Here is a 23,316-nt window from a genome sequence, read left to right as displayed (position 1 = left end):
TATCAATGTATCATGTAACCACTCGCAACAACTTCACCGATTCCTTCCCACTTTCCAAAAACTTTCCATTCTTTTTACGACTCATGCTCCTTTTCTCTTTTTATTTCCAACAATTTTGGTTTCGTAAGTTCATAGTCAGAATGGTTACGAGTGTTGCTCGAAAAAAATGGTTAGGACTTAGGAGTTAAACTCACAAGTAAGCTGAACACACCAGCAATGGCAAGGCTTGTTATGTGTGCTGACATCTATAATTTTATTTTCATAAAACATTTGACAAATGTTAATCAAACATTTTTAAAAATGGGTATAGAGAAAATGTTTCTCATGTATACGAAAATGTATACAATGTGTATGAAAAACATGATCATGTATTTAGAAACTTTTAATAAAGCATTTGAAAAATGGTATTCAAGTATTTTAAAAATGATAATCAAACATTTGAAAAATGTTAACTCTGTATAAAAAATGTTTCCCATGCATACGGAACATGCATAAAAAATATATAATGTGCATGAAAAAATGTTCACCGTTAAAAAAATGTTAATCAAGCATTTGAAAAATGTTAAATCTCTATAGAAAAATTGTTTATTTGTATACAAAAAATGTATACAATGTGTATGAAAAAATGTTGATCATGTATTTGAAAATGTGGATCATGTATAAAAATGTTTCTGATGTATACGAAAAATGCATTTTGTACTTGGAAAAAATGCTTATTCTAATTAAAAAAATGTTCACTCTGTACTTGAAAAATGTTGACCATGTATTCATAAAAAAGTGTTCTTAGCTTGTATTTAAGAAAAACTATACATCCAGTGTTTGAAAAAACAAGAAAAAACAAAAATGAAGAAAACCGATGAAAAACAAGAAAAACATAAGAAAACAGAATAAAAAATAAAAAAGTCAATACTTACAAAGAAACAGAAAGAAAGGCGAAGAAATAAAGAAACTGAGAAAGAAACAAAGAAAACCAACATATAGAGAAGAAGAAAAGGAAAAGACAAAGAAAACCGGTGAAATACAAAAAATATATAATGAAGAATAAAATTATAAAATTGGCGAAGAAATAAAAAACAAATGAAAAAACATAATAAAAAGGGAAAAACAAGAAGAAGACCAAGAAAGCCCGACCCTAAACAGTCAAACGCGAGCCCATCCCATGACAAACGGGCCGCGACAAAGACACTTTAACCAGCAACCGATCGATCGATCGAAGCCGGTGCGAGGCCAGCTCGGTCGCCCTTCGCGATGGCGATCGCGATGCCGCCGCTGCCGAGGGCGTCACAGCGAATCCGATATTCCAAGAAAAAAGGGGCACCGCCGGAGAGGGACTGGGCGGAGCTGCGCCCGGACCTCATCTCCCTCATCCTCCACCGGCTGGACCAGGCCGAGCTCCTGGTCGGCGGCGTGGCGGGCGTTTGCCGCTCCTGGCGCCGCGCCGCCCGGGAGCAGCCGGAGCTGTGGCCCCGCGTCGACCTGCGCGAAGGCCTCTGGTACGTCCCGCCGTTCCGCCCCAAGATCAGCATCGAGAGCATGGTGCGCAAGGCCCTGCGTCTCGGCGCGGGACAGACAGAGGCCTTCCTGAGCGATGGCGTCGACAACCACACGCTCCTGCTGCTCGCCCAGCGGTAAGAGATTTACCAGGTTCTTCCCTAATCCTCGAACCCTACCCATATTCTTAGGGTTTTCCCTTCTTCGATTTATTACTGTGTTTAAATTTTAGACCTCACCAAAAGTGTTTTTTTGTTTTGAATGAGGTGCTATGCTCATTCATCACTCATAAGTCATATCTGATGCTATCCTGCAGGGCACCCTCGTTGAAGAGCCTTCATCTCATCACGTGCTCTGTCTCCAACCTCGGATTTGCAAAGGCGATCAAGATGTTACCTCTGCTCGAGGAGCTTGAGATTTCACGACCTACATATTGCAATACACGAGAAATGGTTGAACTAGTCGCAGGAATATGCCTAGAGTTGAAGCACTTCAGACTTGTCATGCATGGCCTTGAAGGCAGGCGTACTAGTGCCAGGGTAGCATCTTTGGTTGCAAGGATGCACAAGCTACGCTCCTTGCATCTTGTCCGCCTTAAACTTGACAATGAAGAGCTGGGAACCATCCTTGACAATTGCCACGACCTAGAGTACCTCGACATGCGAGAGTGCAGCCTTGTTGACATGGATAACATGGATGACAGCCCACGAGTGAAGCTTGCCCAGATCAATATGGATAACCATGAGTACTCCAGTGACCAACAGGTTGACTATGAGTACAAGATCCGTAGTATTCATTACGAACTCAACTACCGTGAACTTAGAGATGGTTCGCTTTCCTACTATCCGGATTACAACGACTCCTATGAGGAATATTGCTACTACATTGGTAGTGGTGATGGTATTGACGATGCCGATCTCGAACAGTATGAGAAAATCCTTGATGTCAAGATCATGCGTAGGTACCTAAGCTAAGTGTGAAATAATGTATACGTGAGTGATGTTTCGATGAAACTACCCCTTCTCGAAAGCATGCACCCCCGACGCTTTGTTGCTTCAGTTTCACCATGGATTTCTTCATTATTAATTGTTCAATGGTTGATCGTTCAAATTTATTTAACCATTTACATGAAAAAATGAGATATATCAACAATTTTTTATTTCGATTTGCCAGAAACAAGTTTAGTAACATGCTACATCAAAGTTTTTCGTTCTTACTTGACTTGTTTACCTTTCTACTGCCTGAAAGGCTGAAACATCACATCTTGTTGTTCCTAGCACAAGCAGATTGTGAACTCATGCTTACTTAAAACTCTAAATCTAGGAGCTCACCAGCTCGTAGAAGACCTGCAGGACCGAGCATAGGATGTTGAATCGTACGCTCCCGAAGCCCTATGATGTTGACTGGAAGAGGGGAGGCATGGGCCACATGCGTGCAACTGAAGGATTAAGAAGACCTAGTTAGCTGGAGAAAAATAAGAGAATAACAGCTGTTGGATGTTAAATGAACGGTTTGCATGCGTATTGCATATAATTAGCTACTAGGGTTACATGACAAAATTGTAATGAAAACCTCTATTCATACAAACAAAATTTGGACATGTCAAAACAAACGGTGCAAAGCTCGTGTGTTTCACATCTATGCTATGAGCATAAAACTCCAAATGTAACACATCCGCCACCTATACCTACCGTTTAGGTGTCACTAGCGAGATCCATCTAAGGTAAGGAACTTCGAGTCGTGGCTGCTCCACTCCACTGAGGTCTTTTGTATTTAACTTTGTTGCCTTCCCGCGCACGAAACATATGGACATGTGTCGTGGGTCAGTTTTGGGGCTGGGGGCTGAGAGAGAGCAGAAGAATGATTCATTTGGATCGACGAGCCATTTCATGAATTAATAGAATATTCCTCTATCCATATCTATTCTATCTTTATATGACCGGCCATAAAAAAGTATTTTTATGGCATGTGGGATGATCACGTCTAAGTAGCCATATATCAGCTACGCTCAATATGTGGGACCTCCATTCGATCAGATCTTTCGCTTCAAGAAATTTGGACCTAGCGAAAAGGACTATAAGCCTTCGTGCAAACAAGCAAAGTAGAAGCAAGACGAGGAAGTGGAGCTGTCATAGAAGCAGTAGCTTCCCCCGACAATATAGAATACAACAATAGCGACCATGGGTAAAAGATCCCCTAGTTTAACGAGTTTGTTGCCTTTCCTAGGTCGTAGAAGGGCAACTACTTATTGATTGATCCCCTTTCTTTGATATGTGTTCAATTTAGTATAATAAAAACTACAACTAGATCAAAGCGGAAGGGCCACTCACTATAGAAGCTTTAACTAGAAAAGCCCTAGCCAATAGTCTAGTTTAGTACTCAGACAAACCCCTATGCTCATGGCATGTTCTTCATATTGATTGAGTTGGAGGGAGTCAAAGACTACCACAGAATCCTTCAATGGTCATCCGGTGACCTTTTTCACCGAAGTGTCACGATAGTTCATATAATCTCCAATGGGGATCAGTCGGAGAAAGCTCAAAGAACTTCCCTTCATTTGCTTCGCGGAGTCGCACATAGCACATAGCTGCAAGTGAGAGGGCTCATACTACCTGCCTAATCCTTCGCTCTGCGGGATTGTAGAACAGAAAGCTCCTTCTAAACAACTTGGCACAAGGGAGGGGGCCTATGTATTTGCATGACCCTGCGGGTTTGACCCTACCTACACCTAGAGTCAATCCCCTAACAGTCCTGCCACCACGGCGCAAAACATGAGCTCGTATGGAACCTTGGATTTCTGACGTAACGGTGGTGAATGGTATCAAAATATTACTGTCACACAACATAGTATATACGCTAAAGTTGGCCAAAATATGGACACCCGAACGGCCCGATGCGCACAATCTAATCCTATCTGAGCCCGTCATTGCATGCACGTTGGACAACTGTCCGTAGCATCATAAATCCTCCCTTTTGAAGTACCCAAATGGAATGGTCCTTATTTGTGTTGCTGGTTGGTCTTTCTCAACGTGATTTCTAGCATGACAAAACATTCTTTATAAGATAGGGCCGTTCACATAAAAAAATACAAAATCAATTCTTCATGGTCAGGCGCATTGCTCCAAATCCTCCAGGATCACAAGTGGAAATGCTAAGAAAGGGTTGGGATGTTGCGAGCTCCGCGTCGAATAGAAAGAAGCAAGCAGTGGATGTTGTCGTAACGCGCAAGAGAGCAAGCATAGGCAACCAAACTAACTAAGGCTACAAAAAGTAGCTAGCTAGGGTTTTTAAGCTGGCTACCGTTTCTAGCGCGCGTACTGTTTTAGTTAAGATTGACATAAGGTGAACTGTCTCTAGATCATATGGATCTCATGTACTTTTGGGAATTAATATATGCCTTCTATACTTCTAGTAGAGAGATAAAACATCGTATCCTCTCATCACTTTTGATCATCTCTCCTTTCTTTACAAGGACACGCAAGAACTTTGCCATCCACCGTTCTGCGACAGCTAGTGTCTTTTCTCCCGCCAACTTCGAGAAAACTACCCCAAAACACGGGACATTGCGTGAACCGGGTCTCACTCGAAAGAATCCTGCGACACCATCTGCCCATCATCGCTCCTTCGCGGCGAGGATGAAGACTTGAGGTAGCTCGGTGTGATTGGCCTCGGCGATGACAATGATGATGATGATGATGCCGACACGATCATCTTCTTGCTGCCTCCCATGGACAATGTCCTCGTCACGTTCTTGAGGTTCTTTTGGAGTGCCCGGGCAACCGGCGACTCCACCGTGCTCTGCCCCTGCAGCCTCCTCTGGTCCTGAGAAAACCATGAACATGGTCATGTCCAAGGCTCGTTTTTGGACGCATGAATTGTACTATGTATTTTTGAATGCATGCGAGATTTGATGTGTGATTCATGTCTCCCCCATCCCCCCATTCGAAAAAATTATTAGGAATGATGTGTTAAGATTAAGTGGTTTGAATTCATTAATACCCTCTGTCTCTTCTTCTCTTGTTCTTTCTCCTTCCTCGTGTTATCGTACTCCTCCAACATGTCCAAAAGCCCCTCCTGCATTTGCACAGTCAATTATTTCTCATTCGCAAAATTGAAAAATGGAAGCCAGAGTACCTTCCCGCCAAATTTCAAAAGGGAAAGTAATACGTAAAGAAAAATGCAAACAAGACATGCATACACCATCGTACAAGAACTTGGTGCCTCTATCCTCCTCCCAGACCACCACCTTCGCCGTCAAGGCCTCAGCCATCGCTGCACCCCATAGAAACAGGACAAGAAAAATTCACAGGGCAGCATCAGTGTTCTGTTCATGAAAGGAGATCAATAGACAAACACAAGTTTCTCATGAAGAACAAGATGAGCATCGACGTGCACACACCTGGCATCTTGTTGACCAAGGTGCGCGCCTTCTCGGCACGCTTCAGCATGAGGTGCATTCCTTTACCCACGTTGTATCTGTTCTCGTTCTGAAAATTACACACATGAAAAAACAATTCAACGTTTGAAACGAAGAAGAAATTTTTTGAAAGCGGATAAAGCTCGCATAAATAGTTATCTCTTGGTCAAAATTTTAGCTAACCAATATCAACATGTACAACTTGCACAAATATCTCTACAACTATAAAAAAACACAGTTGGTGTTGATAGTGTGTCTGCCCTCCATCACTTCTGACCATTAGATTTGCACCTAATGCACACGGACAAGCTGTGGCAATTTTGTAAGACGGCACCCGTCATTCCGCTTCGCCCTTATATTATGGGACGAAGGGAGTATTTACAAAAGAATCCTTAGTCTCTCCGTCCAGCCCCCCCCCCCCCCCCCCTCCCCCACCCCCCGGGCAAGTAGCCATGGAACCAATCTGGATGGTGGCCGCCAGGAGCAGCTCTGTCGCAGTAGCCCCACCTGCCCACCATCAGAACCTCCCCTTCCTCCCGGTATATCTTTGCCCCTACCCCGTCTCCTCCGATGCAGACCTCCGCAAGTATGCCGCAGGTGCCCTCCGTTCCTCGCCGGCTCCTCCTACCTCCTCCTCTGCCGCAGCAACCAACCTCCGGCCTCTCCTTCTCCTCTGCTCATCATTGGCGCCAACACTACTACCTACCACTACATACCCTTCGCCCCCGCCCGACGCACGACATGATCTAATTTAATGTGATGGTTGCCATGGAGGTACAATTTGGTGTCCATACAGAATTGCTTCCCAATGGAAAGAAACTTGGCTGCTTTCTTTAGTGTTCATGATGTTTTTGTAAAAAAAAACATATGTGTGTTTGAATTGTTTCTCAACAATAACTCTAATTTTTTATAGAAATCAATTTCACGCGTGTAGTCTACAACTCTACATTGCTTATCTTCGTTAAATCTTCATTATTTTCCTTCAGCATTATTACTATTGCATTCAGTTGATTCAGCAGAAGACATCTCATGTGGCCTTGAAATGTAATGTTCAGTCGCATCCAGATATGGTGAGGGATCCTAACTTTATGTTGTTTTTGCTTGCTTGATCCATGATACATACATTATTTTGTAAACTGACTTAAATATGCTCATGTTTTGGTAGGTGAGGATGTTGCTCGCTTGCTGCATCAAACCTGAAAATTTATGATCTTATGAAGATTTGTGATGTTGTCGAGGCAAAGGTTGAAACGGGTGTATATTTCTTGTTTTCGTATAAGTATATTTCTTGTTTTCTTATGCAAACATGTCCTTACTAACTGATTGTAACTAGCATAATCATGCCATCTTGTAAGACTTTCTAACCCCTCACTATTAATGAAAAAAGAACACGGTAGGGATTTTTCCCTCCTGTAAATGGTCAAAAAAAAAAATTGGAGAAGGTTTTGTTCCTTCAACCTTTTGATTTTGTGGCGCAACTGACTTTGGCTTCACAACTTGTTTTACTTTTGTTAATTGGATCATAGCATAACCTCTTTCCTGACCAGCAACTGTTGTGTTATGTTTGCCTATCTCTGGAGAAGGTGGGGATGGAGAGAAAGATAAGGGAAATGCTACACTTACAGACCCTCAACGAAATTCAAGGGTGGGGAGATTAATGAGGAGCACACACGTTAGCCTGTAACCTCTCTCCCGTGGCCTAGGATTATTGGGAAGATAATAGCAAGCATGTTGCTGAACTACAATAGTTCAGCATGAGGTTATGCTTAAAGGTCGTGTGAGGTTATGCTTGAAGGTAGTGCTCTCCAATGGCTTGAAGATAGATACACCAAGGAAGGACAGGCAGCGATGTTTAGTACGATGTTAAGTTTAAGGAGACGGTACGAGTGTCGATGAGAACATAAGTAGAGAAAAGTTATATGAATGAAAAGTTGTTATGTTTAACACACATTTTTGAATTAGATTAATTATTTGGCCAGTGTTTTTGTTACTCGTAGCAACGCATCGGACATTTAGCTAATCATGTATAGATCCGATGGTTGTTCCGAGAATAGTAAAACTGAAATGTACTAGGAAATTTCTGTAAAATTCATGTGAAGTACTCACCCTGTTGTACTCCTCGAGCCAGGATTCCTCCTCGAGGGCCGCCTGCCACCTCTCCATCCTCTCCAGCACCTCCTTCCGGCTGAACTCCTCGTCCCTGGCCTCCGAGATCCGGGCATCCAGCCGCTCTAGCACCAGCGACCGCTCCGCCGCGTCTGCGCAGCCGTCGTCGGACACAACCTCGTCGCTGCCGCCGTCCTCCTCCTCCTGCGCGGAGACGATGCGCGCGCGGAGCCGGATCTCCCTGAGCTCGCCGCGCTTCCTGGCCAACAAGTCCTTCATCCGGCGCCCCTTGAGGCCCTCCAGCCGCGCCACCTCGGCCTCGACCTCGCCGATGGCGCCCGCCGAGAGCGCGTCAGGCTCCGTGATCTCGTCCTCCGAGGCCGCGACGTTGCAGGCCACGCCCTGGAACCGGCTCTGCTCCTCCGGCGGCGTGTCCATCAGGCTCCACAGCTCCAGCATGGCCACCACCAGGTCCTGCAGCCTCTGCATCCTGCCCCGCTTGGCCTCCCTCAGCCTCTCCGCCTCCGATTCCAGCCTCGCGATCGCGCCGTCGCTGATGTCGCCGGCACCAGCTTCTTGGACTATGGTGGTGATCTCTTGCGGATCCATGCCAAGAACCGAGGAGGACGCGTGCAGCGAGCTCGTGAGCTCTGCCATCTTCTTGATGCGATTGTCCTGCCAAGAACAGAACAAATTTCATCAGTCTCTCAATGACAGACTAGTTTTGATATTTCTTTTCTAATCCGAACTAACTGGACCTTCTCGGATTGGAGATGCCGCAGGTGCGCTCTGAGCTCCTGGAGACTATTCATGGTGAGGTCGTCGGGGTCGGCGTCGACGCGCGGCGGGGGCGGCCGTTCGCCGGGCCTCATCTCCTGCCGGAGCCGGTCGATGAGCTCCGTGACCTCGGCGATCTGCCGACACATCTCGTCCCGCCGCTGCCTCACCTCCTCCAGCTCCGGCGCGATCGCGCGCAGCTCCTCCCTGAGGCTCCCGGCGCTGGTCTGGGCAGCACTCCGCGGGTCGTCGCCGACAGCGGCGCGGAGGGCGGCCAGCTCGGCGAGGGCGGCGGCGATCTCCGCCCGCAGGCGCGCGCCTTGCTGCCTCACCTGCGCGACCTTGGCCCTGTAGACGGCGAGGCAGTCATCCTCGAGCGCCCGCAGCGCCTCCCGCCGGTCCTCCTCCGCCTCGCCGACCTCGTCCCACGCGTCCCGGAGCTCCCGCAGCAGCAGCTCGCGCCGGGGCTCCATTCTTTGTCCCGGAACTCACGGGGAACGGGATAACCCGCATGCAGCTTCAGGGAGACGGCCATGTCACCCGCCGTCGGGTGGCCGGCCTCATGGTTCCTCCTCCGAGGACGATCGATCGGTGCCGGTGGTGTGTTACGTACGTCGGGGTCAAAGGACGCGGCCGTACGTGGATGAGACAACGTTGGACGGATCAGCGCGACGTGGCGGACTACGGCCGCGGCGACGGCCGGACGGCCGGACGGACGAGCGACACGACGGCGACGGCTTCAGGGATTCGGGCGATCGGTCGAGAGCAAGTTGCGCGAGCGCGGGCGATCGGTGCGCGCATGGCATGCGTGTGACTGGAGGAGCACTTTGCATGCCTGCCTGCGCAAAGCTCTTACCAACGGTACGTAGCGGTGAAATCCCCAGCTAATCATGTTATGCCAACTCAGCCAGTATCTAAAACTCCTAGCACAAGACATGTAGAACAAAACCAATCTTGATATTTCAAACCGATTTAAATTTCTATTTTTCAATCCACTCATTTCACTCAATCCATTTCACTGTAGCAAATGAGTGAAATCGTTTTTTTAAGGTTCCGAATCAAGTGAAATCTATTTTTTGAAATCTACTTATTTCACTCAATCCAATTCAATGTTCCAGTCAAATTATTTCACTCAATCTAGTAAAATCATTTCTCTTGAGTGAAATTATTTTTCTGAATTGAGTGAAATCATTGCTTTGAAATGAGTGAAATATGTTACTGGAAATGAGAGAATTCTTTTTTTTAATGAGTGGGTTTTCTTAATTGTCTAAATTAGTGTTTTGAGATGAGTGAAATATGATTTTGAAACTCGTGAAATCAATGCTTTGAAATGAGTGAAATATGTTATTGGAAATGAGTGAATTCTATTTTTTTTTAATGAGTGGGGTTTTTAATTGACTAAATTAGTGTTTTGAGATGAGTGACATATGATTTTGAAACTCGTGAAATCATTTTATTGAAATGTATGTTTTTCTAAATGAAGCAATTTTTTTAAACGAGTTGAGTGAAATTGGTTTGTTTGTAATGTATGATTTTTTTTACTTGAGTGAAATCAATTTTTGAAATGAGTAAATTTTGTTCTTTCGAATGAGTGAAATATGTTTCACAAAATTTGAACTCATTTAGAATATATTCAAAATTGATCTTGTTTGAAAGATCTCATCGTCAAGAATTCAAATATATAGAAAGATTTAAAATGTATTTTTTATCAAAATATATCAATGAATTAATATCTCACAAGAAAATAATGTACTAGCATTTCTATGGGTTGAGTGGTCTTGTGAAAATAATGTACGACAGCATGGTTCCTTTGGCATCAACACTGACAACATTGTCTTCTTCGGCAATCTTTTCTTTCAATCCTTTACGAGCAAGGTCATTAACCAGTTGGTATGGTGATACTAGTGCGGCTACCTGTCTAGATCATTATGATGACATCTTTGACGATATGCTTTGTGTGATTGCCAACCTACGGAATATGTGGCGGTCTATTATTGCAGTGATTCAACCAAGTCTGGTCCTCTATATGTCTTTGCATGTGCTTAGTGGCTGAAATTCTCGATGTCAACCTTCGTCATAGGTGATGCTCTACTATTGTAGCGATTTGATCAAGTTTGATCCTCAATGTTTTAGTGGCTCCTTGATCATGGAACCATGTAGCCAAACTATTGCAGCAATTTGATCAATTGCTAGGTCTTTGCATGTGCTTTAGTGGCTTGAATTCTCAATGTTGTCCATCATCAACAAGATCTATGGTTACGGAATGACGACAATTTTGGTAGCGGTTTCGACAAGAGTTTTAAGGTATATGGTCTTGGTTATAATCTCCTCTTTGTTTAGAGTCATTTCTATGCCTAAGGATTGGGTTTTGTCATCTATAGGTCACTCGTGCACCACATCCAGGCGAGATGGCCTCCTTCCTTCTTTCGAAACTCTTGAAGTCTATCCATATATATACGTTTTCTTTTTTATGGAACATATGTATCAGTTTTCAAGTGGCTCGGGCCATAGCTACCTATGTCATGAGTATTTTAAAGTTGCCTTTTTCGGTTTGCGATGATCTAACAAAAATGATGAGGCGATACTTGTGGGGTTTGGAGAACGGTAAGAAAAAATTGGCATGGAAAGCTTGGGACAAATTGGTCCTACCAAAGAACAAAGAAGGTATTGGTTTTCGTGACATACGTGCATTTAACCAAGCTTTGCTTGCTAAGCAGGCTTGGAGGTTGTTGGAAACACCGGACTCACTTTGTGCCAGATTGCTGCGAGCAAAATACTATCCAAATGGTAATTTGGTTGATACGGTGTTTCCAAGTAATTCTTCTACTGTCTAGAAAGGTATTACTTATGGATAGGAATTAGTGAAAAGGGGATGCTTTGAAGAGTTATAGTAATGGCTTAAGGATATGTACATGGTGTGATCCATGGATCCCTCGGCGGTCACCGTATACTCCGGTTTCTGTTAAAGGCAATTGTCGACTCAACGAGGTGTCTGACTTCCTCAATCAAAGTGGAGCTTGGAAGGTAGATCTAATCAAACAATACTTTTTCCAAGTGGATGTTGAGGCTATACTTACAATTCATACATCCCCTGGGCTGCTTGAGGATTTCATCACGTGGCCATTGGAAAACTCGGGTACGTTGTCGGTTAAGATGAAATACAAGTTGGCAATGTCTGAACATGAGTTAACCCACTCTTCTGGTGCTACTAGCACAAGATCTGGAGGTGAGCGCTCTCTTTGGAACTTGATCGTGCAAGCCTCGGTGCCTCACAAGATGAGGATTTTTGTGTGGAAAGTGGCCTCTGGTGCCCTGACCGCTAATCAGGAGAAGAATCGGCGCCATATTTCTTCGCGTGTAGTGTGCGCTATTTGTGGATGGGAAGATGAATCAACCTTTTCACGTTGTTCTTGTGTGTGTCCAAATGTTGTTGTTTTATGGGATTCGATGCAACAAGTATGGCCCCTACCGAACATGGCGAACATGGTTGATTTTCAATGGACGGGTAATGAATGGCTTCTACACTTTCTTGCCGACTTGTCAGAAAGGACACGAGATATAATCTTTCTTGTTTTATAACGAATATGGCACCTACGGAAATTTCATGGCAAATCAATCCCTTCAACGAGGATGTCCTGCTTGTTCTTGAGTAGCTATCTCAACTCGTTACTCCAAGTTCAGCAGATCTCTGTCGAGGAGGTGATTAAAAGGAAGTCACCATTGTTTGTGAAGCAGCAGCCACCAAAACCCAGAACGAAGGCAACGCCACAGCTATGGCCATTCCCACCGCCTGGCTGGACGGCACTGTCAGAAGACGGCTCCTTTTGTCAAGCGGACCGTTCGGCGGGCACTGGCATGATTTTGAGAGACGAGAAGGGCTATGTGATCTTTGCGCCATGCATACGTCTCTTTTACTGTAACGATGCTCTGGAGTCTAAAGCATCTTCAGCCGCGTTCCAACAAAGTCCCCCAAGTGATTTTTCGGTCGCTGGCGTCAAAAAAATCGGCCCAGTCGCGCCTCCAAGGGCCCAATTTTCATCGGCTCGGGATGAAATTGACGCCGGCAGACCCAACCCGAACCCGACGCGCTAGGGGCGCTCGGGGGCGCCGGGCGAATCGTTTTTTGCGCGAAAGAGCCGCGGGCCCTCCTTGCCGGCGACTCGTCTCGCTTCTCGCCGCTTCGTCGTCCTCATTGCCTCGTTTCCCGCGGCGAATCAATGCCAAAGCTGCCGCGCCGGTCAGCCTCCGCCATTGATGCCTCATGAGCGGCGCAGTAAAGGCGTGACGACGCGCGTCCCCGCGCATGCCACGCGTAGACGAGGCGGCCACGCGTGCTCGCGCTGCCTCCGCCTATATAAGCCGACCCCAGCGCGCCGGTGGCACGCATAGAGTCTCCACCACAGACGCACCCTCTCTCCCCTTCCTCCCTCTCCCCTCGCCGTCCCAGTTCAAAGAAATGGCTGAACGATTCCCAGGCGATGGCGCGGCAGCGAACGGCTTCGGCCACCGCCACCTTCACGAGGACGAAGCTCGGCTCCTCTTCGAGGCCGAGTACCCGGTCCCGCCGGACATGCGGGTGCCCGGGGCGTGGAGAATCAGCGCCGGCGGGTCCCGGTGCCACCACCGCCCACCGGGGCGGCGCATCGTGCGGAGATCGCGTGTATCCGCGCCTCTCTGCCGCGGGCGGCGAGGGAGGGGCCGCGCTACGTCCCTGACAGCCCGCTCTGGGAGCCATACTTCCGCCGCCATCACGCCAAGCAGCTCGAGGCCACCAACGGCGTCGTGCCCTCCGGCAGGCTCAACTCCGAGGGGTGGCGCTGATGGTGGGGCGTGCCAGGCCGCACGCTGGAGGCCGTCCTTCAGTACATCGAGGGCGGCAACACGCTGAGGCTGGAGTACCCCCCTCCCCCCCCCCCCCGTCCTTCTCTCGCCGCCGTGGGAGCTCGTGGACGCCGAGGCGCATGGAACCCAGGGCGTCCTCCTCCTCGTCTGGTCGGTCGACCGGCTCTCCCTGCCTCCGCCCCGTCAAGCCGGAGCCCCAGGACACGCCCGTCAAGCCGGAGCCCCAGGACACGCCCGTCAAGCCGGCGCACCCGCAGCTCCGGTATCCGCATCGCCGACTCCACCCCCGCTTCCGGGCGCCTCGTCCTCGTCACGCCCAAACTAGAGCCCAGCCTCCCCCCGGAGTACGGGGAGATAGCCCGGCGCGGCTTCTCCGACGCGGACGCCCTGCGGTGGGCGCGCGACGACTACCTCCAGACTGAGATGGCCTGGCAGACCCGGGCCCTGGAGGAGATCGCCGCCCGCAAGCGTGGGCGCGAGGACGAGCGCGGCGTCGTGATCCTCGACAGCGACGACGACGAGGACGCCGCCGGACCGTCCAACCCGGCGTGCCAACCTGGGAGGGTTGCAGCAGGGACGGCGGCGACTACACGCGGTTCTACAGCCTCCTCGGCATGTAGAACTGCAAGGGCGGCGGCCGGCGAGGAGCGGCGAGGCGAGCGAGACGGCGGACGGGCCTAGTAGTGTGTTTTTTTCTTTTTATAAAATACTTTAAATATGTATGAGCGGACGTGTGTGTGCTGTGTTTGGTTGAATTTGGTTTGAAGTCACCGAAATATGTATGAACTCGCCGTGTTTGTGCCGTTCAAAATAATCCCGTGGGCGCCGTGATTGGGTGGCATCACACCCCCAGCGCGTGTTTTGCGCCGATATGCCCCAGGGAGCGATTTTTAGCACCTCCTGTGAAACCAATGGCTGGAGATGCTCTAAGTTACATGCAATCAAGGAAGGCCTTGACTTGGCGAGGCATCGGATTTCCCTGCTGGTTTTAATCCAGTCTGACTGCTCCAATGGTTTATTGGCAATTATCGACGGATCTTCGGGCAAGTCAGCGCAGCGCATGGCCATTTGATTTCTGAGATCAAACTATTGATGGAAGATAGGGTGTCTACTCCTTTTAAGATTACTCGTGAACAAAATAAGTTTGCAAATTGTTTAACGAACTTTAGGTGTAGCGGGGATAGCACTACGTGCTGGCTTAACCAACCCACTTACCTGTGTTGTGGAACTTGCCGTTTCCAATTGTAATCCTGTGAGTATGAATCCTTAGCACCGTGACAATTGGATCTAACTTTTCTTGGCACCTGGTTTCGATCAATGGTGCAAGGGACATCAAGCCATCACGAACAAAAAACACAAACAAGAGATTTAAGAGTTTCAAATAAAACTTTTGCTGACGAGGCGTGTTTATCTCTGCTTTTAGTGTGTTTCTATTTTGAAGTGCATGCACGTACTACTCGGGATCTTTTTTTTCCTGTCCTAACATTCTCATGCACTAGTTTTTATGGTACTCCTTATTGCACTGCATCTTTGTGCTGCATTTTTCTTTCTACATCACATCTTAGACCTCTTCCAATGGAAAGGTGCTTAAATAAGGTGCTAAGCGCATTAAATACTTTAGCAACTATAGTCCACAATGCATAGGTGCTTAACTTGTTGTTGCTAAGCTCCCTTCATTTAATGATTTAGCTACTAAACTCGTTCATGCATTGGTGAGCTTGCTCCATTTAAATGTTTTGCCTAGGTTCACGTGTTTGGCATTGGTTCTTCCTGGAGTTACCAAATCAATCTCTCTCCTATTAATTGTTTTGCCACATCAGATTTTTCGCCTACATGGCATGCTTAGCACCTGTACAAGGTGGAGCATTGGGAGGAGCCTTAGAGGTTGAGTACGAACTACAAAAACGGTAGAGATTACTCGGAAGTCTAGCCCCACAAGAATGCAACCGTAAACAATTATGTGCAAAAAAATTATGCTTCAAATTGTACTCCCTCTGTTTTTATTTACTTTACATATATATTAGTTTTGTCTCATGTCAAACTTTTCAAACTTTGACCAAGTTTATACCAAAAAAATTAGCATCCATAATACCAAATCATTATCATTAGAATCATCATTCAATGTATTTTCATACCATATTTTTTATTGTGAAAGTTCAAATTATTTTTTGATAAATTTGGTTGAACTTTATAAAGTTTGACTTAGGTCAAAGCTAATATGCGGAGTAAATAAAAATAGGAGGGAATATATCATTTAGAATATTTTAATTGGACATAGTTAGGAGAGTAAATAGTGGGAAAAAAACTACCACATTTAGGGCTAGGCTTATAGAAAACTACCACTTTTTTTAGTTTCTCAAAAAACCACCACTATTTGGTTTCGTTGTTCAAAAAACACTAATTGCTAAAGTGTTAATTTTTAACTATGTTATGACAACACTAGCCCACCAGTCAGGTTTAACTTGGCATAAAAGTAAATACCGTTGGTTGACCATAATGACATGTGTAGCCCACATGTTGGTCCCTTCAAAAAAAAATATAAGCAATCAGGTACCTGTAACTTTTTAGAAAAAACAATCGATTCCTTATAACTTTTTAAAAAAATCAACTAGGTCCTTGTAACTTTTGGAAAAAGGAACCGGGTCCCTGCAAAAAAAAGCAATCAGGTCCCTGCTTGGCCGCCGGCGAGCTCATCCGCGCCTCACCGCTGCACTAGAGCAGTTGCGATGTCGTCCCTGCTGTCATACATTACTTGATAATCACGGCCGTTGCACGCCCTCGCCCGACCGTGCGGCACAACGGTGCCCTACACTCGCGACATCGACCATGGTCTAGCGGGAGGCGGACCATGAGCTCGATTGTGCGACATGAGCGGCTGAGCAAGGCGGCCACTGAGGGCACCAGTGGCGGCGAGGAGACGGACATGTGGGCGACCACTTTGGTGGCAAGATGGGGGTGTCCTCACCGGGAGGCTCAAGAATCGGAGGGGGCTCATGGGGAAGGTAGTAGGTGACGGTCGACCGTGGTGTTGATGACACAGCGCGTGCAAGGAAGAGGAGGCGACACTCTGTCTGGACCCTGGAGGAAGAAGGAGAGGAGGCAGGGGAGCGTGGGGTATTCATTGGGGATTTTTTTTCACATGGATTTTAATGAGGCTGATATATGGGTCTCATCCGTCATTTTAAAAAGTAAACAACGCTAACCGTGTTAACGGTCAGCGCTTATGGGTGAGCTCCACCTGTCATAAAACGGGTTAAAAATTAGCCACGCAGCCGCGTAGAACAAACTATTGACAGAGCAAGAACCAGCAAAACGGAGACGCGGGTGCCGACCGAAGAGAGAAGCACCAAGGTTTACCTGGGATCCTGGATGCAAACGGAACGGAACGGAACACATTTATGCCTCGGTCGAGAGGAAATTCGCGGCGAGGAGCTGGACGGGACGGAAGAAAGGGTCTGTAAGACAATAAGTTTTGGGGAACCAGCACAACCCTCTAGGGGTGGCTTATCTCATTATATATAATGGTTGTGTTATAATATGTACCATATACGTACATAGGTACAGAAGCTATACATAGTCTAACACCCTCCCTCAATCTTAGCCACTTTCTAAAGAACTGAGAAGGGTAAGATTGCGCCTACAAGCCTCAAACTATGGCAGCGGTAAAGGCTTAGTGAAGATGTCTGCAAGTTGATCCTTAGATGAGATAAACTTGATCTGGAGTTGCTTCTGTGATACACGTTCCCGTACAAAGTGATAGTCAACTTCAATGTGTTTCATTCGGGCATGAAATACTGGATTTGCAGAAAGGTATGTAGCACCGATGTTATCACACCAAAGAATAGGAGGCTGTGGTTGAGACAAACCCAACTCCTGAAGCAAAGACTGCACCCAAATAATCTCTGCAGTAGCATTAGCCACAGCCTTGTACTCAGCTTCAGTACTGCTACATGACACAGTAGCCTGTTTCCGAGCACTCCAGGCGATCAAATTAGAGCCAAAGAATACTGCATAACCCCCCGTGGATCGCCTGTCATCTGGGCTACCAGCCCAATCTGCATCAGAGAAGGCCGAAAGGACCGGAGAGGAAGTCGGCCGAATATGCATACCAAATGTCAGGGTGAACTGAACATAACGAAAAATGCGTTTAACAGCAGCCCAATGAGTATCTCTGCGAGCCTGAAGATACTGACAAACCCTGTTAACAGCATAAGAGATATCTGGTCTCGTGATCGTCAAGTACTGAAGTCCACCAACAATGCTCCTGTACTCTGTGGCATCCGCAGGAGACAAAAGCTCACCATCAACAGCTGTTATCTTGTCGGTAGACGACATGGGTGTGGTGGTCGGTTTGCACTTCAGCATGCCAGCTCTCTGTAACAACTCCAAGGAGTACTTCTTCTGCGTAAGGACAAGACCAGTAGCACGAGAAGTGACCTCAACTCCAAGAAAGTAGTGAAGCTTCCCAAGATCTTTGACCGCAAAATCAGCACCAAGAGAGCAGACAAGAGCATCAGCAGCATACTGAGAAGAGCTGACAAGGATAATATCATCGACATATACCAAAAGATACATAGTGACTTCTGGCTTCTGTAGAAGAAATAACGAAGTGTCAGCAGTAGACGGCACAAACCCATGAGCACGAAGGGCAGAGGCAAGGCGGGCATGCCAGGCACGAGGAGCTTGCTTCAAACCATATAGTGCTTTGGAAAGACGACAAATATAGTCAGGACGATCAGGATCAGAGAAACCAGGCGGCTGTTTCATATAAACCTCTTCCTCCAAAAATCCATGTAGAAAAGCATTCTGCACATCAAGTTGACGAAGTGACCAACCACGAGAAACAGCAATGGAGAGAAGAAGCCGAATAGTGGTAGGCTTGACGACAGGACTGAAGGTGTCCTCATAGTCAAGACCATGACGCTGCCGAAAACCGCGAGCAACAATCGCGCTTTGTAACGCTCAATAGATCCATCCGAATGCTTCTTCACTTTGAATACCCATTTTGAGTCAATAACATTTACCCGTGGTGGTGGAGGAACGAGAGTCCATGTCTTGTTACGAAGAAGAGCATGAAACTCCTGCTCCATAGCCTCTCGCCAATGTGGAATGCGCAGGGCAGGCTGATATGAGCGAGGCTCAGAAGATGGATCCGCAACAGCAGCAGCCAAACAAGCAGCCAACCAAGCAACCGTACCATCCTTACGTTCCTTAGGTTTGAAAATGCCACTGCGACTGCGTGTATGTGGTCGGGACACAGGAACCACCGAGGTCGACGGAGCAGCCTGCAACGGGCTGGAGGACGGCGACGTTGACGAGTCAGCCGGTGACGAGGAGCCAGTCACGGTAGCCTCGGACTCGGTTGGCGAAGAAGGCTGACCCACCGGCGAAACCGGCAGAGCAGATGAAGCAGCTGGCGACTCCGGCATCACAGACCGGGCCGATGGCGAGCTCGGCATAGTGGGCCGTGGCGCGGCCGGTGTCGCGGGCCGATCCGCTGATGAAGGCGACGTGAGGACCCGAGCCGCGGGCGAAGACGGCGTGACGGGCCGAGCCGCAGGCGAAGACGGCGTGACGGGCCGAGCCGCGGGCGACTCGGCGGCCGCTGGCGAAACGAACCGAGCAGTGGAGATGCTCGGCGCGACGGGCTCGTCGGGTGACCATGCATGGGCACGCGAATCGATGCCATGCAACATAGGGCGATCGACGTGCCCACCAGAAGACGACGATGATGATGGTGAATCCTCCAACAGCTCCAAACGAGCTCCACGTCCGGTTCCTGCACCATGGTTAGGTAACAGCAAAGGAGAGTATGCAACATCATCAAATTGGTCAGAAGCAACAGAGGATGAATGCAGGGATGGTGGTTCGACAGTGGACACAGGAAGGTTGGCAAAGGGAAAAATATGCTCATCAAACACGACGTCCCGAGATATATAGACACGATTAGTGGGAACATGAAGACATTTGTAACCTTTATGAAGAGAGCTATAGCCAAGAAAAACACACTTCTTAGAACGAAACTCAAGCTTGCGCTTGTTATATGGACGAAGATGCGGCCAGCAAGCACACCCAAATACCTTGAGAAAGGTATAATCAGGTTGTTCATTAAGGAGAACCTCAATGGGAGTCTTCATGTTTAAAACACGAGTAGGAGTACGGTTGATGAGAAAGCATGCAGTGGTGAAAGCATCACTCCAAAACCGAAACGGAACAGATGCATGGGCCAAAAGAGTAAGACCAGCTTCAACAATATGACGATGCTTACGTTCGACTGAACCATTCTGCTGATGTGTATGTGGACATGCTAAACGATGAGCTATCCCAAGCGACTGAAAGAAAGAGTTGAGGTTGCGATACTCGCCCCCCCAGTCTGACTGGACATGAACAATTTTGTGCTTGAGAAGACATTCAACATGTTTTTGAAACTGAACAAAAATATCAAACACATCAGATTTGCGTTTAATAAGGTAAAGCCAGGTAAAGCGACTATAAGCATCAACGAAACTGATATAGTAATTATGACCACTGACAGAAGTCTGAGCAGGACCCCATACATCTGAAAACACAAGTTCTAAAGGATGTTTCACCTCACGACTGGACTCCAAAAAGGAAGTTGATGACTCTTCCCCTGCTGACAAGCATCACACACTGCTACATCTTTATGACTAGACAAACTAGGAAGCTCATGACGACGCAAAATATGACGGACAATAGGTGTGGCCGGGTGACCAATACGAGCATGCCACTGTGACGGAGAGACCCGAACTCCACTGAAAACACGAGCGACACCAGGATGCTCCAGACGGTAGAGGCCCTGGCACAACCGCCCACTAAGAAGAATGTCCCTCGTGCCCCGATCCTTAATAAAAAGATCAAAAGGATGAAATTCACAAAGCACATTATTATCACGTGTGAGTTTAGGAACTGAAAGAAGATTACGGGTCACAGATGGAACTCGAAGAACATTGCGAAGCTGAAGACTCCTATTGGCATGTCTAGTGAGAAGAGATGCTTGACCAATATGAGAGATGTGCATACCTGCTCCATTGGCGGTGTGGATCTTGTCGGAGCCATGATAGGGTTCACGAGTGTGAAGCTTCCCCATCTCGCTGGTTAGATGCTCTGTCGCCCCAGAGTCCATGTACCAGTGTGGATCGATGGAGTAGGACTGAGTGTGTCCCTGTTGCTTCTGCGGCGCGGGACGATCAGCCATGGCGACCTGACGGGCATTGTTGCGTGTATCTTTGCCGTCATTGCCAAGACCAAGGAAGCTTCGCTGGAAGCGCTTATGACACTTGGAGGCCCAGTGCCCATCGCGGCCACAAAGCTGACACACACGTGGACCGCCAGCCCCCGGTAAGGTCGCAGTAGGTGGGGGGGCCGAGGCGGGCGACGGTGGCAGCCCCAAGGGAGACCGGGGTGATGAAGAAGAGCGGCCACCCTTGGTGGCGGCGTTGGCCGAGAGGGAGCCAGTGCCCCTGGTGCGGCGAGTCTCGACCCGTTGCTCAGTGAGAAGGAGCCGAGAGAAAACCTCGTGTGCCAGCATGGGTGTCGAGTTGCCCCGCTCGTTGATGATCTCGACTAAGGCATCATACTCCTCATCAAGACCATTGACAATAAACGAGTTGAACTCGGAGTCGGTGAGGGGCTGTCCAATGGAGGCCAATGTGTCGGCGAGGCCCTTGACCTTGTTGTAGAACTCAGTGGCAGTGGAGTCAAGCTTCTGACACTCTCCAAGCTGACGACGGAGTGCAGAGACACGAGCCTGGGACTGCGCTGCAAAGGTGCGCTCAAGGATGGTCCAGGCCTCATGAGACGTCTTCGCGAAGACAACAAGGCCGGCAACTGCCGGCGAGAGCGATCCCTGGATGGAGGAGAGGTTCGCCTGGTCCTGCCCCGTCCAGACGCGATGGGCCGGATTGTAAACCGGACCGTGCACGTTGTCTACCAGCGCGGGTGAGCAGGGAAGCGATCCATCGACGTAGCCTAGCAGGTAGTGACTCCCCAAGAGCGGGAGAACCTGCGCACGCCAGAAGATGTAGTTGTCGGCGGAGAGCTTGATGGTGATGAGATGACCGAAGTGAAACGGTGGCGGCGAAGACAATCCCATCGAGGAGGCTGCCTGGGGTGCAAACACCATGGAGGCAGCCGGAGGCACCGAAGCCGATGCGGGAGGAGGCGGGACCGCAGCCAGGGCGGGCGCCGCAAAGCTCACGGCCGGTGCGGACGCCGCAAGGCCCGCGGCCGGGGCGGACGCCGCCAACCCCGCCAGCGGGGCAGTGTGATCCGCTTGCGGCAGGAGCGGCGGGACGACGCCTGCGGAGTCCGCAGCGGACGGCGGCGCCGCGGTGTGGACCACGAGGTCACGCCCAAGCGAGGGCGACGGCGGCGTGGAGAAGACGGAGCCGATGCTCCTTGTCCCGATCGGAGCCGGAACAGAGACGGCATCGAGCGGGAGGTTGAGCAGAGCCGCAAGAGAGACCGGGAGGAAGCCCGCAGCAGTGGAACCGGTGGTGGCGGCGCTCGACATGGCGGCGGCGCGATCGGTGGCGCGGCGGCGGCGGTGAAGGCGGCGGCGGCTACGGCGGCGGTGCGGGTATTAGGGTTTAAAAGCGGAAGCGATCGTAACCTAACGTGATACCATGTAAGACAATAAGTTTTGGGGAACCAGCACAACCCTCTAGAAGTGGCTTATCTCATTATATATAATGGTCGTGTTACAATATGTACCATATACGTACATAAGTACAGAAGCTATACATAGTCTAACAGGGTCACGGGGTCACGGGCGCCACGCACAGGTGCACGGAGATCTCCTGCCCCGGACGGAGGCGACCGTGGAAGAAGATCGACGCGACGACAGAGACGGGCGGGTTTCTCCACGCGGAGTTGGACTCGCGTCGACGTCGACGTCGCCGTCGCCGTCGGTCCGCCGCTGGCGTATAGTATTATAGTCATCACGCAGCAGCAACCCCTCCCTCCCGGCCGGTGGATCGAGCCGGTGAGAAGCTTCGCCGTAGTACATACATACGCACGCACGCGGCATCGACCCCCGGCCCCCAATCGATCAAAGTCTCCGGTCAAACCAGCGAGCGGATACGGCTCCACGTACGTAGGCATGCATGCTGAGCTCGTCGTGTGCACCGAAGGCTGGGTCCTGAGTGCCGCGATCCAGACTCTTTTCTGTTTTGTTTTGTGCTATGCTTTGACTTTCGTTTCACAGAGGTTTTTCATTAGGATTTGTGTCTATATCAATACATGCGTGTTCTCCCTTTTCGGCCGACGAAATGCCAGACCCTCGACACGCATTTTCGTCGTGATTATGCGTCTTTCATCTGTATAGAAAGGAATTTTCTACATTAAAAAAGAAGAAGACCCGGTTCTATTGCTGAGGCAGCGTGTGTGCTGAGCTCTGCGTGCTTGTAACAGAATGATGCCCCTCTGGTTTCGTTGTTCTCAATGGAATCGGGCTTTACGCCCTTTTGCTCTAAAATACAAAGCACCTAAAACACAATAAAAAGAGTATTTTATTGACAAATACATGACGACAAATCATTGGTAGTACTAGTTCTGATCACTTTTCTTTGACATGACTAGTTGATCACTCACTTAGAGAAGTCCAGCATTCACACATGCATACACGTGGAAAATGAGGTAAAAAATATTCCCTCCGTTCCTAA

At 48.5% G+C, this 23,316-nt stretch overlaps 2 protein-coding genes across 2 annotated transcripts; one reads left to right on the top strand and one right to left on the bottom strand.

Annotated features, from left to right (window-relative positions):
* Positions 1-1,232: 1,232 nt before the first annotated feature.
* Positions 1,233-2,550, top strand: LOC123130275 (F-box protein SKIP19-like). The gene is made up of 2 exons (XM_044550207.1): positions 1,233-1,628; positions 1,808-2,550. Exons 1-2 carry the CDS (start codon positions 1,249-1,251, stop codon positions 2,463-2,465), a joined length of 1,038 nt encoding a protein of 345 aa, XP_044406142.1. The 5' UTR covers positions 1,233-1,248; the 3' UTR covers positions 2,466-2,550.
* Positions 2,551-4,891: 2,341 nt separating this feature from the next.
* LOC123130274 (65-kDa microtubule-associated protein 3) lies at positions 4,892-9,635 on the bottom strand. Its single transcript, XM_044550206.1, has 6 exons — positions 8,773-9,635; positions 8,015-8,689; positions 5,891-5,978; positions 5,690-5,763; positions 5,491-5,565; positions 4,892-5,313 (listed from the first exon to the last, which is right to left on the bottom strand). Exons 1-6 carry the CDS (start codon positions 9,262-9,264, stop codon positions 5,071-5,073), a joined length of 1,647 nt encoding a protein of 548 aa, XP_044406141.1. The 5' UTR covers positions 9,265-9,635; the 3' UTR covers positions 4,892-5,070.
* Positions 9,636-23,316: the final 13,681 nt, after the last annotated feature.

Source organism: Triticum aestivum, chromosome 6A (genome assembly GCF_018294505.1).
Source record: "Triticum aestivum cultivar Chinese Spring chromosome 6A, IWGSC CS RefSeq v2.1, whole genome shotgun sequence".
In the NCBI taxonomy this organism is placed as follows: Eukaryota; Viridiplantae; Streptophyta; class Magnoliopsida; order Poales; family Poaceae; genus Triticum; species Triticum aestivum.
The sequence above is the reverse complement of the archived record's forward strand: the minus strand, read 5'-3'. Positions and strand labels throughout refer to the sequence as shown.